At 36.7% G+C, this 16,614-nt stretch overlaps 1 protein-coding gene and 1 long non-coding RNA gene across 2 annotated transcripts in view; one reads left to right on the plus strand and one right to left on the minus strand.

Annotated features, from left to right (window-relative positions):
- zcchc24 (zinc finger, CCHC domain containing 24) overlaps window positions 1–13,544 on the minus strand; it is a 46,334-nt gene extending 32,790 nt beyond the window's left edge. Inside the window, exons 1-2 of the mRNA XM_055029608.1 lie at window positions 13,043–13,544; window positions 7,212–7,412 (exon numbers count right to left, since the gene is read on the minus strand). Coding sequence (XP_054885583.1) covers window positions 7,212–7,412; window positions 13,043–13,282 — 441 coding nt within the window. The 5' untranslated portion in view covers window positions 13,283–13,544. The remainder of the gene's footprint in view (window positions 1–7,211; window positions 7,413–13,042) is intronic.
- Window positions 13,545–14,675: 1,131 nt separating this feature from the next.
- Window positions 14,676–15,955, plus strand: LOC129359955 (uncharacterized). Its single transcript, XR_008605969.1, has 3 exons — window positions 14,676–14,830; window positions 15,400–15,490; window positions 15,653–15,955. It is a non-coding gene; the product is annotated as an uncharacterized LOC129359955 (long non-coding RNA).
- The last annotated feature ends 659 nt before the right edge of the window (window positions 15,956–16,614 follow it).

The raw sequence follows: 16,614 nt of genomic DNA on the forward strand, positions 1-16,614 counted from the left end.
GAAAAAAAGGTGGAAAAAGTAGCTGCTCCCAAACCCTAAAAACTGTTTGCGATAACTGACAAAAAGTTGAGAACATTGCTGTGTTAGGAATTTTGACTCGTGCTTTGCACAGCTGCTGTACTTCAGTAGTCTGATGGTCTATTAAGGGTCAGACCACAGCATCTCAACTGGGTTTGGATTGAACTCCAAAATCTTACTTTTGTGCATTTGGAGACATTTAGAAATTGACTTGTTGTGCTGAACATCATTTTCCTCCTACATAACCCAAGTGCTTGAATTTAATACCTCAATCTGATGGGCCAATTTTCTCCCTCAATATTTTCAAAAAAGGAGAAGACTCATGGTTCCATTAATGACTTCAAGACATCTAGCTCTCGAAGCAACAAAATAGTCCCAGACCATCACACTCTTTGAACAGACGGTATGAACACCTTTCAAAACGTTCCACTTTGACTCATCAGTCTACAAAATACATTACCAAAAACTGTTGGGGATCATTAAAATGTTTTCTTTCTGAAATTTAAGACAGCTCTTTATGCTGTTTTGTTCTATTGATGAATCATGAGCACTAAACTTAATTGAGGCAACTAAGGCTTCCAGTGCTTTATATGTTCTGGGTCTAGTGTGACCTTGATGAGTTGTTGATGCACTCTTGGAGTCATTTTGATAGGTTGGCCACTCCTAGGAATGCACACCACTGTTTTCACCATTTGTGTAAATTGGCTCTCACTGTGTTTGGAGTACCAAAGCCTTTTAAATGGCTTTGTAACCATTTACAGACTGTTCCAGACTGCTTTGCTGTTTGACAGATTTTTTTGCCTTATTTGTGTTGTCAGACAGCTGCTAAATGAGTAATTTCTCGAGTCTAAATCATCATTCCTTGATGTGGCAAGTGACAATGGTAAACACAGTTCATCCATGCTTTAACAAGGGGGTCTGCTACTTAGGGCTAAGTTGCTTTGAAAAGCTCTTACCTTCCTTGAAAAATGAAATTGTGAGTTGTAAACTGCTTTTTGTGTTTACTCTGCTTATATTTGTCTAATGTTAAAATTTGTGCGATGATCTGAGTCATTCGAGCCATGACAAATAAGACAAAACAGAGCCGATCTGTAAGAAGGCAAGTACTTCTTCACCACAGTTTCTACATCATCAGATTGTGCTTATTCGTGTTGTCCAAGTTGATAAACTTAGCCACACTATGTTCACGCTTTGTTTTTAATTGGCAAAGCAACTCCTGACAAGGTAAACAATCAGGAAAATCGTCAAGATTGCATATTGTGCAACTGACAAATATGGAATGAGAAAATATAATCGTAAAAATTTAATAATTCTTCGACAGAAATGCTGTGGGATGTGACTTACCCACCGACAGCTTTTCATTTCTTCAGCAGACCATTCCTTTTATATTGAGAATTGTAAAGCAGTATGGTACTCGGGGTATAACGCTGAACATGTTTGCATTTTAACAGGGAAGAGCTTCAAAATCACAGTCTCTTCGATCAGCGATTAAAGACTTAACATATCATTTCATAAGTACATAAAGTGTCAGCTTTAGGCAATACTCTCAGCCATCAAATCATTGAAGAAAATCACCAGCCTTAAAACATTGTCCTTAACTATGTGATGGAAAAGGGCCAGATGTAAGGCATAACTGTCCCTGGCCAAGCATTCAATGAGAGTTTAAAAGACGTTGCACATGTGGTAGGTAAATTGATGGAGAAAAAAAACCCAGGAGAAACCTAAATAACTGCAATGGGACTGAACTGTAGAGCCTGTTTGGAGACTTTGGTAGTTTTTGAGTTACTGTTGGCAGTTTAATGACCAGCTGAAATACAAACCAGAGGACGTCTGAGAGTGATTTTGACAAGCTCAGATGAATTCCTAAATCAGCTGCAAAGCTCCAGCTGTCCAACTGTTTTGATGTAATATGGCAGCATTTTTACAAACTTGTATCACTTTAATTTTTTAAAAGTACTGCTGACACATTTTATTACACAACTGTGGTGCAAATGAACACATGAGACTTAATATTTCACATAATGTGTGGACTAAAAGTGGACTAACATAATTTTGAATGCTTGTGTATATGATGGCAAACCTTTTCTAGCATAAATTATCTAATTTTGCTGAGTTAGAAGATCAGAACGCTTTTAAATAACACAGGTATAATTATTTTAAATAAATATTCACCGTTTTCTTAAATTGTGAAAAGTGAGCCTTTTTTCAAAAATAATATTAAATTTGAAACCTTAAATACGGAAATTGCTCCAAGTGAGAGGTATTTTTACTATCACAATCGTTTTTATTATAGATCTCTCTATATATTATCTTTTCCTTGGCTCTACAAAGTGACATAGTTCTGATGTTAAAACTAGCCCACTTGTGATTGGTTGAGCCAGCCCATCTTGACAACTCCTCTTCAGGAAGCACATGCTGTCAAGACTCAGTTCATAAACTGACTAAGGCAGAGAGAAAAAAAGGACCAATGAAGTTACCATGAAGCCTGATTGTGACCCAGGCTAATTGAGTTAGAGTAAAGCCTCCTTACCCTGCAGAAACTGCTTGGAATAAATGTTCTTGTATGCGCTATACCCTTTACTCTATGCATCTAAACTAAGTGACTTTCCTGCAAGACTTTTCCTTTGTTTTTCCTCCACACCTCAAAAGAAATCTCTCATCACTTTGCAACCTAATTGAAGAAAAAATTTTGTTTTAGTCAACCCTGGTCTGAATCCAAATCGTGGAATCACCAGAACATCCAACAAACTGGAACCGAAAAATTTGCCTTCCAGTCTGAGTGACCTTCCAGCTGGAACAACAACTTTTCATGCCAATATTTCCCCATAAGTCAAGCTGAGAGATGGGACTGTGGAAACCACACACCTGCAGTGATTCAATTAGATCAGTGAGGGTTCTGTTGGTTCAATTAAAAGTAGTTTTGATGCTTTTAAGTCAACCAGCCATTTATGTCCCTCTTGGATTTAAGTAGAAAATATGTCAAAATCTATTTAAAATAATATTTCCTCTGTTATGGCACATCTGCTTTTCTGAACTGACATACTGTACTGTAAATAGTATGCATGTTTTTATGTTCAATACATATGCACATTATGTACATTTTTGGAAAAGTGATCCGACTCAGTTGCACATCCCTTGGATCGTGAGTCTGATATTTTTATTTGCAATAACTGCATTGTATTTTCTGGTCATTACACTGAAAAAAGAGAGTGAAGCTCCTACTTAAAAATAATTTAAGTTAATTTGTGATCAAATTAAGTTAGTCAAACTTTATTTATTTACATTTGTTTAGAGTGGCAACTTCATAAACTTAATATATTTATTTGGATCAATTTAAATTGATTAACAACATAACAAATTACTTCCTTTTTTTAAGTTGAACCACTTGTTTTCTTTTTTCAGTGTACTATTATTGTTGTTGCTATTCTTGTTTTCTCTATGTATATTTTAACACTTCAAGAACTTTTTGTTGTGTGGACCTTTATACCTGCTGCTGTTCCACCTGAATTCCCCTGTGTGGGACAATAATGACTGTTTCTATTTCTATTTCTGTTCTTTTTCTAAAATCAGATCTTGAACACCTTTCTTTCATCTATTGAAAACTAGTAAACTCTAGAATCTTTAATAAGTTTAAATAATATTTTGAACATTTCAATTACTTCTCAATACTTTCTCTTCTCACCTGACATTATTGTAAAATGTGCATTATTATCATTCTTTACATTTAATGGCTTGTATATTTATTGTGTCTTAATTAAATCCATGTAAGATCATAGCTTGATTAATAACAAATTTTGCTTTTCATTAATTACAGAAAGTTGGCTTTTTTTAGAATCTTTGACTGAAATGTCATTATGATTTCAATGCTAATCATCTCTAGTTTCATTTTGAATTGTCTGGTAAAGATAAAGAAAGAATTGATCCATTTGACATCTGATGGACAATAAGAAAAATTTATTTATGTACATTAAAACAGGTAAATACTCAAGATGAGTTAGTGTGCACATTCTTCCTTTATTAAGTGATATAATTTTATTACTAGTCAAAGGTGAAAATTTAAGAAAAACAAGGTAAAAGTTACGTGTTGCATGATATAAAACCTGAAATTCCCATTAGAGTTTTTATTAGATGATCTAATTCCCACACACTAAGCTCTGAGATGTCCAGGAATTTTTTTTATCAGCCCACAGGTCTTTTACAGACCTCCCGAGACCAGTCATCATATGTCACAAAACAAGTCAAAACAATTTAATCTCACATGTGCTCCTCATTACTATTTCATAGAAAAGTAATTTAGGAGGCCTGGGCTGAACTGTAGCTCAACTAGAGAGAGAAGACAAAGGAGAGGAGGCAAAAAGGGAGGAATTAAACCAACAAAGATTAGCAAGCGCTTGAGTCCAATAACAGAAAAATACATCTCCATGTAAACATTGTTGACATCCATGGGAAAGTGCCATCCAGTTCCCTTTATGAAATGAGGTCATATTCAGGCTTTAGTCCCAACTATAAAGTTTCCTTCATAAGGGACTTTATTACACAGTGACAACCCAGCTGCTACACAGTACATTCTCAAATAAAAGTGTAAAAATACCATGTAAAGTCATATGTTAATATTAATGTTGGTCTGCTTTAGCGTCATGGCATTTAATTAGATAATATTTATTACAATACAAGTGGTTCTTTGCAAAATAAAAATTGCAATGGTGATAAATTAGCAATATATTATGTACCCCTAGAAATGAGTGGCTGAAGAAGTCATCACTGATGAAAAAGCTAAGTATTGTCCTAAATAGATAGATGGAAAGTATTAATCTATGGAGGGGAAAAAGTAAAATCCTTCAGGAAATTATTATTTTTTCTAAAATATCAAAGCACTACAAAAGCTGACACTCAGATTAGAGAATTTACTCAATCCCTCAACTAGCAATTATTCAGACATTGTTTCTGTAACTCATTTATCAAACTAAATCTGATGCAAAGTGCAAAAAACAACTAACACCAGAACTAAAAAATAAGCATCAATCCATGCTTTATACACTTATACATGACTAAATTCCATCCCATCTTCAAGCACAAAGCATAAAAGACTTTAAGATTTTTTTAATTTTGACCTCTTGCAGTAATTTTCCCTTTCTGAACTTCATGTGTCCTCATATCCTGTAAGGATGTTTCCTTCATCCTGCCAACAGCAGCCGGCAGCAGCATAACCTGGAGGTCTTTTTCCTGCGACGTGTGAATATTGTGTAGCTTATGCAGCAGATCATTATATAACTGGGTCATTGTTTTGTTTCTTTCCAGTGAATTTTAGAACTCTTAAATATGTGAATCTTGCATCACCCGGGGCTATTTAACAGAAACAAAGACCTTGTCTTATTAGCTTCAGTGAACAGTAAATCAGAAACTTAAACCTCAAGATTCTTTAGGTAAAGGTTAACACAAGTTCAGATTGTGAGTTAGCAAAAAAGCAGAAGGAACTCATTAGTCACCCTAAAAGGCTAAGTTTGCACAGACTGGAAGAGTGGATAATGTAACTCTATATTGATTATCTTTAAATTCATTAAAGATAAGATGGATCCCTGAGGGACTGATCATGGTCCTTGATTCTTAAATATAAAAGCAATGTATGATGCAACACAAAACAACTTCTCATCTGGAAAAAATGACAATATCTCAACAAATTATTGGCTGTGGAGCATCTTTATAGTGAGATTGAGTGTTTTGCTGTGAAGATGCACACAAGTGTACATACAGACGCGCGCACACATGACTGGAGGGGACAGAGGCCAGCCTGTTCAACAAGTAGGTCAGCGCAGGTCCAACAAGAGCAAGAGAAACAGAGAGGGAGAGAAAGGCAGGAGCTGACTGAAGCAAGATCATTGGCTGGCAGCGCTTTAAAAATGTATTCACACCCCTTGGACTTTTTCCCATTTTTTGCCATGTTACAACCACAAACCTCAATGTATTTCATTTCCATTGTGAAAAGGTTAACATGTTTTATCGATAAAAAACTATGAAGGTTGGTTGGAGAAGACTAGAGAACAACTACAATAATAAAGACAAAGGCACACAGCGGGCAGGTCTGAGGTGGTGTTATGGAGAAGTCTAAAGCATGGTTATGTAATAAAATAATACATCAAGCAAAAACTTCTCATAAAGCACAGTTCAACCAATCACCCTAAGAAGAAAAGACTACAAAACTGCAAACCAACAAAGATATAGAGGTCCGACTAATCTGACAGGCTTGGTGAGGAGAGGAGAGCATTAATCAGATATACTGTAGAGCCAGAATGTTAACTCTGGAGGAGCTACAGTGATCCATAGTTCAGGCGGGAGAGTCTGTTAAGGATAATCATAAATTTTGTAAGTCAAATATCTGGCTTTAAAGAAGAAGGGGCAAGAAGAAAGTCACTGCTGAAAAAAAAAAACTTCAAGAATTCCTGTTTACAGTTTAGCACCAGCATGGTAGTGGTTATAGGATACATATTAAGCAAGGAGAGGATACAAAAATGGATGTAGCTAAATGCAGACACAAAAGCCAGTTGGTGACTGCAACAGCATTGAGACTGGAGTGGAGGTTCACCTTATGTGTGTAAAGAAAAAGAATGAAAAAGTTCAGTCTAGATGTTCAAAGCTGGTGGGTGTATAACCCTAAAACCTGCTGGCTCAAAGGTGTGGAACAGATGCTCAACACAAATTTCTGATTTTATTTGCAAATTGACTTTGAAAACCATGCATCTTTTTCCTTTCATTCAGCAATCATGTATGTCTTTGTGTTAGTCTATTACATAAAGTCTCACCAAAATATAAACAAAAATGTGTTTCTAACATGAGAGAATGTGATAAAGTTCAAAAAGTGAACTTTATCACTTTTTGAAAGTGATAAAGTATAAAGTAGAAAGGCAAAATATGAATGCTTAAATTTTAATGCAAGATGTAATATTACTAAGTAAGTACTGGAAAACTATTTTCTCCAATTGATAAATCCGTTGTTTTATATATATATATATATATATATATATATATATATATATATATATATATATATATATATATATATATATATATATATATATATATATATATATATATATATATATATATATATATATATATATATATATATATATATATATATATATATATATATATATATATATATATATATATAGTTCGTTAGAAGACGTATGACTCACCTGGGGGCAGTCTTTGATGTAATGGCCTTTGTTGAAGCACAGATGGCACAGGTAGTTGGGTGGGGGTCTTTTGTTGGGTTTCCTTGGCTCTGAAGAAAGGGAAAGGTCTGAGAAATGGTCCGTAAGGGAGTTGAGTCCATCCACGATGTTGTTCAGGGAGCCATAGGGAGATACATTCTTATACACGTTGTTGTTTAAGGCCTACAAAACAGGAACAGACAAGACTCCGATTCAACACAGCGCTTTTACACAACATGCCGTCTTTGTTTTCCTTCAACAGATTTTCACGTCATATTTAACGATTCTATTTTCTGCTGCGAGAAAAACATGTGAGGCCTCCGAGACCATTTATTTTATTTAATTCAGAACATCTGGCGATGAGCCCAGCTGTGCTTACGAACTGGAAAAGTACTGAGCATGTCCATGAAGAAAGACAGGGCTTTACAACGGATGACTCACTGTAAACAAGATGAGAGACATTCTCACTATGGCCGGCCATAGTCAGCCATCAGAAATGTCACCACACGCTGTTGGCAGTAAACTAGCCTCTGTCGGTTTGTTGTCGGCGACAGAACACAGCTTTGCATGCAACCAGGCCCAGTGAATTCATAGAGGATGCCCTCTGAATATTAAAAACAGGGAAAGCAATTCTTGCAGCCCTTTTCCTCTCCATCCCTGTCTTCCCCAGTTAAATTGCAATACACAACAGAAGACAGCAACCTGCTTCTCTGGGAAATTAGGCCAGTTATAGAGCAAGCTTTCATATTTCACAAAGCCATCTCATTAACCTTGAGGGAACATAGCAATAGATAATCTTGCTTGACATCTGCCTTAAATCTATGCAGTTTAACTAAACAGCAAATATCTGATACACAAATTGTAAGTAAAAACAGAGTGAAATCCACACTTTCACTATTTCTTATGACTCCCAGCCATTCTGTAAGTTTTGAGACTCAGGTTTATGTCTGGCTTGAAATGTTACTGTTGGTGTTTAATGTTGCAAAGCAAAGAAACTTTAGCCTTGGCAGCTTTGCTACAACTGAAAGCCAAATCTTTATCTGGAGGCTGTAAGATTGTCTTGCTAAACAGCTCCAGCCTTAAGACTCATGTTCATTTATTACATGCAGCCTTTGTAAATCAAACGTTGCAGCTCTTTAGTTTTTTTTGAGTTTTCCATGTGCCATGTGTTTCTTCTCTGCTGGCAGGAGTTGCTTCAATTCTCTGCCGTCTGTAACTTGAAAAATTTGGAGAGGATTGTGAAATTATTTTTAAAAATTACACAAAACAGGAAACTTGACTCTGTTTATGATGTGTCGCATTTTCCCTCTCTGTTTGGCTTCAAACCATTTTCTGCCTACGCAAGAGACAGAGATTTCACACACCTCTGCTAATGGAGGGGGAGAGTTTGTTTATTTTGTGTATTTGTGTGTCTGAGTGAGAGGCTACAAGAGATAACTCTAAAGAGGAAGCACTTTGCCATTCAGAGGGAGAGTTCAGAATCTTTTCAGTGAGGTTTTGTAAAACAACTATAAGGGCTTCAATCTCTTGTGTGGGTTTTCCAGCAGAGCAGGTTGAGAACCTTTACCGGTTCTGGAAGAACTGGTTTGGTGGAACAAGTGCCGCGTCGCAACTTTACAATTGTATAAGCATGACATCTGAAGTCAATGAATGTAATTGATTTTTTTTTTCTGTGAAGTACATTGAGAGAATATATATTTTCAATTGGTCCGACATTAATAAACTGAAAAAAAAAATGCAATTAAATGTTTGAGCTACTTTCATTTGAATTTACACAGATTATCACTGATACAGGAACACAGCTTAACTATACAAATAACATTATTTGGCTCAGTAATCATGCAAACAAATGTCCTTATTATCACCTGACTTAATACAATATTCAGTGGGATTCAACGTGAACGTTGTACTTTCCTAACCATCTGATCTTCTTCTGGCACCAGCAGCTCTGCAGACAGTTTGACACACTCCTTAGACCAGGATTTATTAACACTTGTTAAATTGTTTTTTCCAAGTCAAGTCCCAACTCTCTAATGAGTGAAATTAAGACTCTCCTCTTGGAGGCATTCCCTCTAGTCTCTCTAAAACACAGAGCTGCTGTAGCTTCCTCAGTTTAAATTCTTCTCATTCTACACATAAATCTAGTTTGAGACATTCGGTTTTACATCTAAATAAATGCTGTTAAATGTTGTGAATAATTTTGAAAGTGAGATATAATATTTACCCCACAACAAATATTCATATGCATTTACAATGAAAGAAAACTAGCTAAATAAATACCAGTTAATGTGGAGTTTTTTTTTTGTTTTGTTTTGTTTATATTTTTTTATTTTTTTTTTGAAAAAGCAAAAACAACAAAAGAAAGACGACTAAGGAGACTTTGTAGTGGCACAAGGTTAGCACAGAGATAAGATGTCAGAGATAAAATAAAATTATTTCGTTTTTAAATGACCCACGGTTATTTAATACAGAGTTCAGTTTCAGAGAACCTATCCATGGCTAATAAATCAAACGCACCCTTCTATGATAGGAAATGAGCGTTTCTGCCAGAGCTGAACCTCAAGTCTCCTGAACAATCTGGACTAAGCTTATCTTGTTTTGAGTTTTTAGAGTGCAAATCTATAGGAGTAGTTTCTCACTTTTTCTCTGATTGGATTGGTTTGCTTTAAACAGACTAGAGTTTGGCTCCTTGGATCATCTGCTTCTGTTAGGTCAGTGTGAAAGCTCTTCCTTGTGGTTCAAGTAAATGCTGGTTCATCTGAAAGCATGGATAGCAGTTTTGATTGGAGGTGAACTTCAGTCTGCTTTTCTTGCAGTGAAAGTAAGTGTAACCGGGAACTGAATTTGCTAATACATGTGATGTACATTTATATACTCTGTTCAGTTTAAGTCTGTTTACTGTAATTATCTAGCGCCAGTTTATAAGAAAATTCATGCTAAGGAACTTTACAAAAAAAGGGATCTCATTTATGCATATAAGTATATAGTCTATTCATTCCATTTCACTCATACTATATGAACACATTAAAATCCAATTACAATATTCCAACTTAATCCTACTGATGAGAAAATGCAACGAGGCTCAGTTTATTATGCTGGAAAGGAAAAATATCCCTTTTAGCAAGAGACCACTAGCAGAACCCAGCTCAGTTTTAGCACCCATCTGTTGCAATTGTAGCTGTGAGAAGATAGAGCAGACACACACAGAGCACATTTGTGTGATCTGAAAATTTTATGTCCTCGCTCTGTGTCTGTGTAACCCCAGCAGCCCATTATATACTCTTTTACCATTTTATATTCTATGTTGCTGCAGAATTGGATCTGATTTCTATCTGTAATCAATATTTCTCTTATATCAAACCTCATTCACCCAAGGTCAAACAACTTCACACTTTCCATGAGTATTGGGCTCACAGTTGCACCTACCTACATGTCCGTCCTGCCAAGAATTAGTAATGTGAGAGCTCAGTCTGAACATGTACCAGGAGATACTCTCATTTCAGACATCTATATAGGAATCAAAAATAGGTTTCAATTAAATGTACTAATGGCTTGCCATACTGGACAGCTTCTTGTGATATCGCCACAAACAAGCAGATGTTGTAACTGCATAACATTTCCAAGGTGGTCTCGTCAGTTGTGTATTGAGAAAGAGAACCAAACCAAATGAAGTTGTGAAATCACAGACTCCTCATCTCAAATGTTTAACATGTTCATTACTTGTTTCATGCACGAAGATCTTTGGTGCCTCATCTCCCTCTAACTTTATTTTCTGTGTGAATAATCTTTGGTCTCTGTGTAAACAACAACCCACTGAACACTTGACAATGGCTTCATGATTTGCATCACGGCATTCACATAAACCTGCCATGGCATTCTGGAGACTGGAACTGATTTAAGACTGAAGAAGTCAAATCTGTCTCCTCTCGCTGCTATCTTCAACCTCTGGGATTTGATTCTACTTGGCTTGATTCTACATTCCTTCAATGTGATGCTTCCTTCCAAACTACAAGAAACTAAATGAAGACATCCTGAGAGTTATCTACTTAAAGATAGACATTAACTGCTTACGACCTTTAAGTAAAACCTCTCTTAAAAACCTCTGAACCGTCTCTCTTCAAGCAAGTGCTGAACAAGTCCAGCACATCTGTGGCTATTTAAACAAATCCAAAGGATGAGTTGTCACAATGTGATGTGGGGAAGTTAATCAAACACTGATATGTTTCAAGCAGGATGGAGCCGTCTAGTGGATTTAGATTTGCACAAAATGTTGAGAAAGGTTAAATAGTTTTATGTAAATACTATACCAAAAACTACCTTATCGTAAATCTAAACCGACAGCAAATCTTTTCTGTGGAATGCATCTTGAAACAATATATTCCAATCTCGCTCCAATTAGACCTGTAAAAACAATAGCATTCCGCATTACTCATCTCATCCATTACCAGTCTGCAGTGGGTTATTTCACTTGGCTTGATCTCTGCATTAAATTGAAAATTACCCCACCTTTTAAACCATTTCCAGACTCTGTGTGTTCTCACAGTTTGAAAACACTTCAAAACCATATGGGTTGAAAAGAATTAACAACTGCATGTGATATGCAATGTGAAAATGCAGTTTCCTGCAGACTTCTCGTGTTAAATGAGTTGAAAAGCTCTACCTGGGTACCGTATTAAAGTATGCTAGGTCCAGTTGGTGCATTCATCCTCCATCCAGTACTGGTGTGTCCAAATCTTGACTTCAGGTAAACTAAACTGATGTGTAATTAACACTTATAGCTGTATATTTTTGCACTAGCATGTTCAGTATGTAATTGTTTTTTAATGGCGTGCTGCATGTACACATGTGTGTTTACAGGGCTGAGGTTTAGGGGTGCGGTTGCCTGCCTGGGTGCTGTTTTTTGCACACTGCGGTCTGGAGTATCAGATTAGCACCCGGTACACATTATAAGCATATTTGTCCCTAAAATTACACAGAGCTACAAAAATAGACAATATATAAACAAGTACAGATTTTTGTTTGCACAACCTGGTCTATTTGAAGAAGGGAGAGACAGCAGACCCCAGCAGTGGCCGGTTCTCTCCAGACAGAGAGGAGCTCTATTTTCATCTGCAGCTCAGAAATATATCCAAGCAATGCATATTTTGCCTCAATGTTTTCTAATTCACCCTTAATTGAAACACACTGACATGTAGAAAAATGACCCCTTCAAGGGATTATTCACTGACAATGGGGAAAGAAGGGCAAATTTAGTTTGTGTGCTTGAATAAAAAAAAATAAAAATCTTCATGTTATGATGTGAGCATCTCAGAATTTTCTGAATTTTACCAGATTTATTTCTGTGAATTTACAGGGATCCAGTTTTGGAGATATATATATATAAACTTATAATCTTATTAAGTTTAATGAAATAACTCTCTTACAACTCTCTTATTAAATGCGAATAATCAACTTAAGGCATATTATTGGCCCCAAGAGTGGGCAACAGGCAGCATGTGGTCACACAACTGACACATAGTTATTTCTATTGTTGTATAATAACAACAATAATAATGATCTTGGATGCATAATGCATAAATAAGTGACCATGAATATAAAGGTGACAGTAATCGAGCTGTGATATTTGGAAGGGCCCAAATCAAAGCAGCTGCTCAAAAACCAATGGGGGGTCCTGGAGATTACCAGTACAGGTCTGGTTTACAGTGGGTTTGTGGGTGTTTAATATAGGCATCTATGTGTAAAAATAATATAGTCAGCTCAGCTGACATAATCTCAAACAGGCTCAGGTCTGTGTGTTGCGGAGCATGTTTCACCTCATTACGCTGCAGCTGGAAAAAGTTGTTGAGATAGTTGGAGTTCAGGGAAGAGCTCAGGTCCGCCGCTGCGGGAGTCTTGCTGAAGCTGAGATCCGTGTGGGAAGAGTTGGGTTCGGGTCTGAACGCGTCAAAGGCGCTGGTCTGGTGGGGGTCTTGCAGGGAGAGATAGACCCAGTTGAGAAGCTGCGCGGGCTGGTACACGGAGGCGCTCGTGTCTATGGCAGACAGCAAGCTCATCTTTCAAATCAATAGGCGCAAAGCTGGATTTTCCACCGCTGACTGTTGCACTCCTCTCAACTCTCCCAAGTTTTCTCGCTGTCCCGTTCACCCTGCCCCGGCAGTCGGTGTCGCTTCTTCCTGTAAATCACCCTGCCCTCCTCACGCCGGGGAGCCTCGTCCCATGAGATTGTTACTGAAAAGTCATTGCGCTAACATCTCAGAATTAAAACTTTTCCTTTCCTCCCCATGGTCCGCTATCCGACTTTAATGCGGCGGCAGGGCAGAGACGCTCTTTTTGAATATTCAATGAGTGCGCTCTGCGTCATCTCAGACGCACAGCCAATCAGCGTCAAGTGTATCAATATTGTTTGAAGTAAAATTTTCACACTTTTTGGTGGATGGAGCAATAAATGAAAATGTTAAGTAAATCAGATTTGATTTTAGTTGTTTTTGTTATTGTTTTTTTTACATCTCTGAAATATATATGGACAAATGTTTAAAGACATGACAACCCTGTGGTTTCAGGGATTTGACTTTATTGTTTCCACTGACATTGATGATTTATATTAGCCATTTACAATAAGCTGTAAGTTACAACAGCTAGAAAGCCTTCTTGTCAATCTTGAGCTACCTCGATAGCTCCTCTATTGGACTGAAGTCTGAAGTCTGGCTGGGCCACTCTGTAACGGCATTATTTTTCATACACTGTAAAAAAGGAACCTCAGGGGTTATCACATTAACAAAAGAATATCATGTACTGTTAACTAAATAATTGCATGTTTGAGCCAAAAACATGATACAATCATGTTGCATAAACAAGATATTCCACAACTTCAACGTTTATAAAATTGAATCATGTTGAGCCAACATGATTCATTATAGTCAGACCGATCCTATGCTGAAGACCACGAGTGAGATCACGCGATACCACGCAAGTTCACGCAAGATTACGGGAAATCACGGGATATCACGCGAGAATACGCGAGACAATCGGTTTTTTTCTCGCAAATGGAATAAAATGTATTCAAGGTGAGATAACGTGATTCAATTACGTCAGCTAGATCTTCCGCCAAAAAAAAAAAGAACGTCGGGGCGTATTACATTAACAAAAAAATATCATGTACCTTTCACACAATGTTGGGTTTGAAGCGAAAACGTGATAAAATCATTTTGGATAAACAAGATATTCCACGACTTCACATTTATAAAATTGAATCATGTTGAGCTAACATGATTCATTATAGTTAGACTGATATTGTGCTGACGACAACGAGTGAGATCACGGGATATCACGCGAGAACACGCGAGACAATCGTTTTTTTTTCTCTCAACTGGACTAACGTGATTGAATGACGTTATCTCAACTTGAATACGTCTAATTCCTTAAGCTTAAGGGACTTGTACTAAAAGATACAACTCAGTTCAGTATGAATTGCATATTTTAATGGCTGAAAATATATCTGATCTCTTTCAGAACATCACCTGATCACCTGTCTGGAATCCACCTGCTTAAGTTCTGGTCAAGGGGCTCATCGGCTATCAAGTTATAGATTTCAGTGGCTAATAGTAAGTTTTGCCAGATCTAAAGTGACTGAATGTTAGAGAGCTTATAGAGCTAGGGTTCAGCTAAACATTTATTTGGCCAGTCTGTTTTATTTGTCTTTATTTGCGTGGGGATGTGGAAATGTAAGGAGTGTAGTCTCTCTCTGTCTCGTAGATATGACCTGTTAAAACATTTTACACTTAAACACCGGCATATGCGACGTTATCCATGCCCACACATAGACTGTCCATGTACTTGTAAGACATGGAATGCTTTGCATATTCATTTAAGTAGAAGGATATAGACTGTGTTGACCATTCTGTACTTTTCACATATTTCTTTGGTGATATATTCATGTCTTTATATAAACATGTTTAAATAAAGTTAGATGTTTAAATGAGATGTTAAACTCAATTTTAGTCATGGCATAATGAAGGGATACTAACAATTTTAAATATCTTTCAAATAGACTGCAAGCCACTGATCACTTTTGTTGTGACTTCCTTTGAATGTAGCTATGTTTTCAAGTGTGTGAACCTATACTGCTGGAGTTTTGAGATTGTTCTCATTGTTTTTTGATCTGCATATTTAGGAAGACACTGCTGAGGTCAGACGAGAGTGCATCCTCAAAGGTCTGTGTGTACCTAAATGAAGATCCAGAGAAGCTGGTGAGAGAGTACATGGTATGTTAAATTCTCTTTGTGTTTACAATAGAGGTCCTAAGAGTTGTTAAAATACTTTCACCAACTAAGGTCCATGAGTGACTCAATCAATGTCAGTCTTAATTTATTTATTTAATTACATGTGAATTGTCTCCCCCCAATACCCTTCCCTAACTCCCTTAGGACGTTGATGAATGAAATGGCCAAAGACGAGACTGTCCTCGGAATCGTCATTTGAGCAGAGGGTGCAGAGGCTGCCGATCCTCATCTGGATGTTGGGATTGTCCTGGAGGAGGTGGAAGTTATGAACAGCTTGGGCAGTGTATCTTCTGCAATAGTGATGCTGCTGGGACTAATCTACGCACTAAACTTGAGCTACCCTCAAGTTTAGTGCGTTCAGCACTCAACTTGCTCAGTAACTCAAGCATACCTTTGAAGTAATACACAAAAATAATAATGAAATTGGATGGAAAGAACTTATCAAAGAAAGCACAAGTTCTCAATATGAAACTCGCTGCTAAATTGAGTAAAGTTTCATATGGAAAATGAGTGTTTAAAGTCTGCAGTAGAAAAGATTTATATTGTTACAGTTCTCTAAGTTGAGCAACTATACTGACATGTTTTATGTTGTAAAGAATTGGCTGGGAAATGAAACTGTAACCTTTTTGTAGTTTTTTTTATTTCAATGTCCAACTCGGCTGTGTTTTGTGCTGTGTAAAAAAACGATGTATAACAATTCTGAAAATACAATTGTGTTGTACCTTTTCTAATTGTTGAGTGTTCTTCCTACACTTTCACCTAGTGCTATCTTAAAATGCTTGATTAACGCTTGAAAATATGTCTTTGAATTAACGTCATGAAATAATGGAAAGGATTTCCACACGATTAACTAGCTGTCTTTTAGCATGAAGCATATTTGTTGAGCTAACTTGCTTTTAGTGAGTTGGACCTACTGAATCAGGTAGTGTGAAGGTACCACTGTAAAATAAGGTGGTTTTAACTAGATTTACATTCATCTTAATGAAGTTACATCAATGATTTGGTCCTAAACATTGCAGATTAGTTGGGCGGGCTGTATTGCATTACACTGGGTCACGCTATAGTAACTGAGTTAAAGGAACCTTTAAAAAATATGTTGAGTCAAC

The sequence above is a fragment of the Poeciliopsis prolifica genome, unplaced genomic scaffold (genome assembly GCF_027474105.1).
Source record: "Poeciliopsis prolifica strain line A6 unplaced genomic scaffold, Auburn_PproV2 SCAFFOLD005, whole genome shotgun sequence".
Classification (NCBI taxonomy): Eukaryota; Metazoa; Chordata; class Actinopteri; order Cyprinodontiformes; family Poeciliidae; genus Poeciliopsis; species Poeciliopsis prolifica.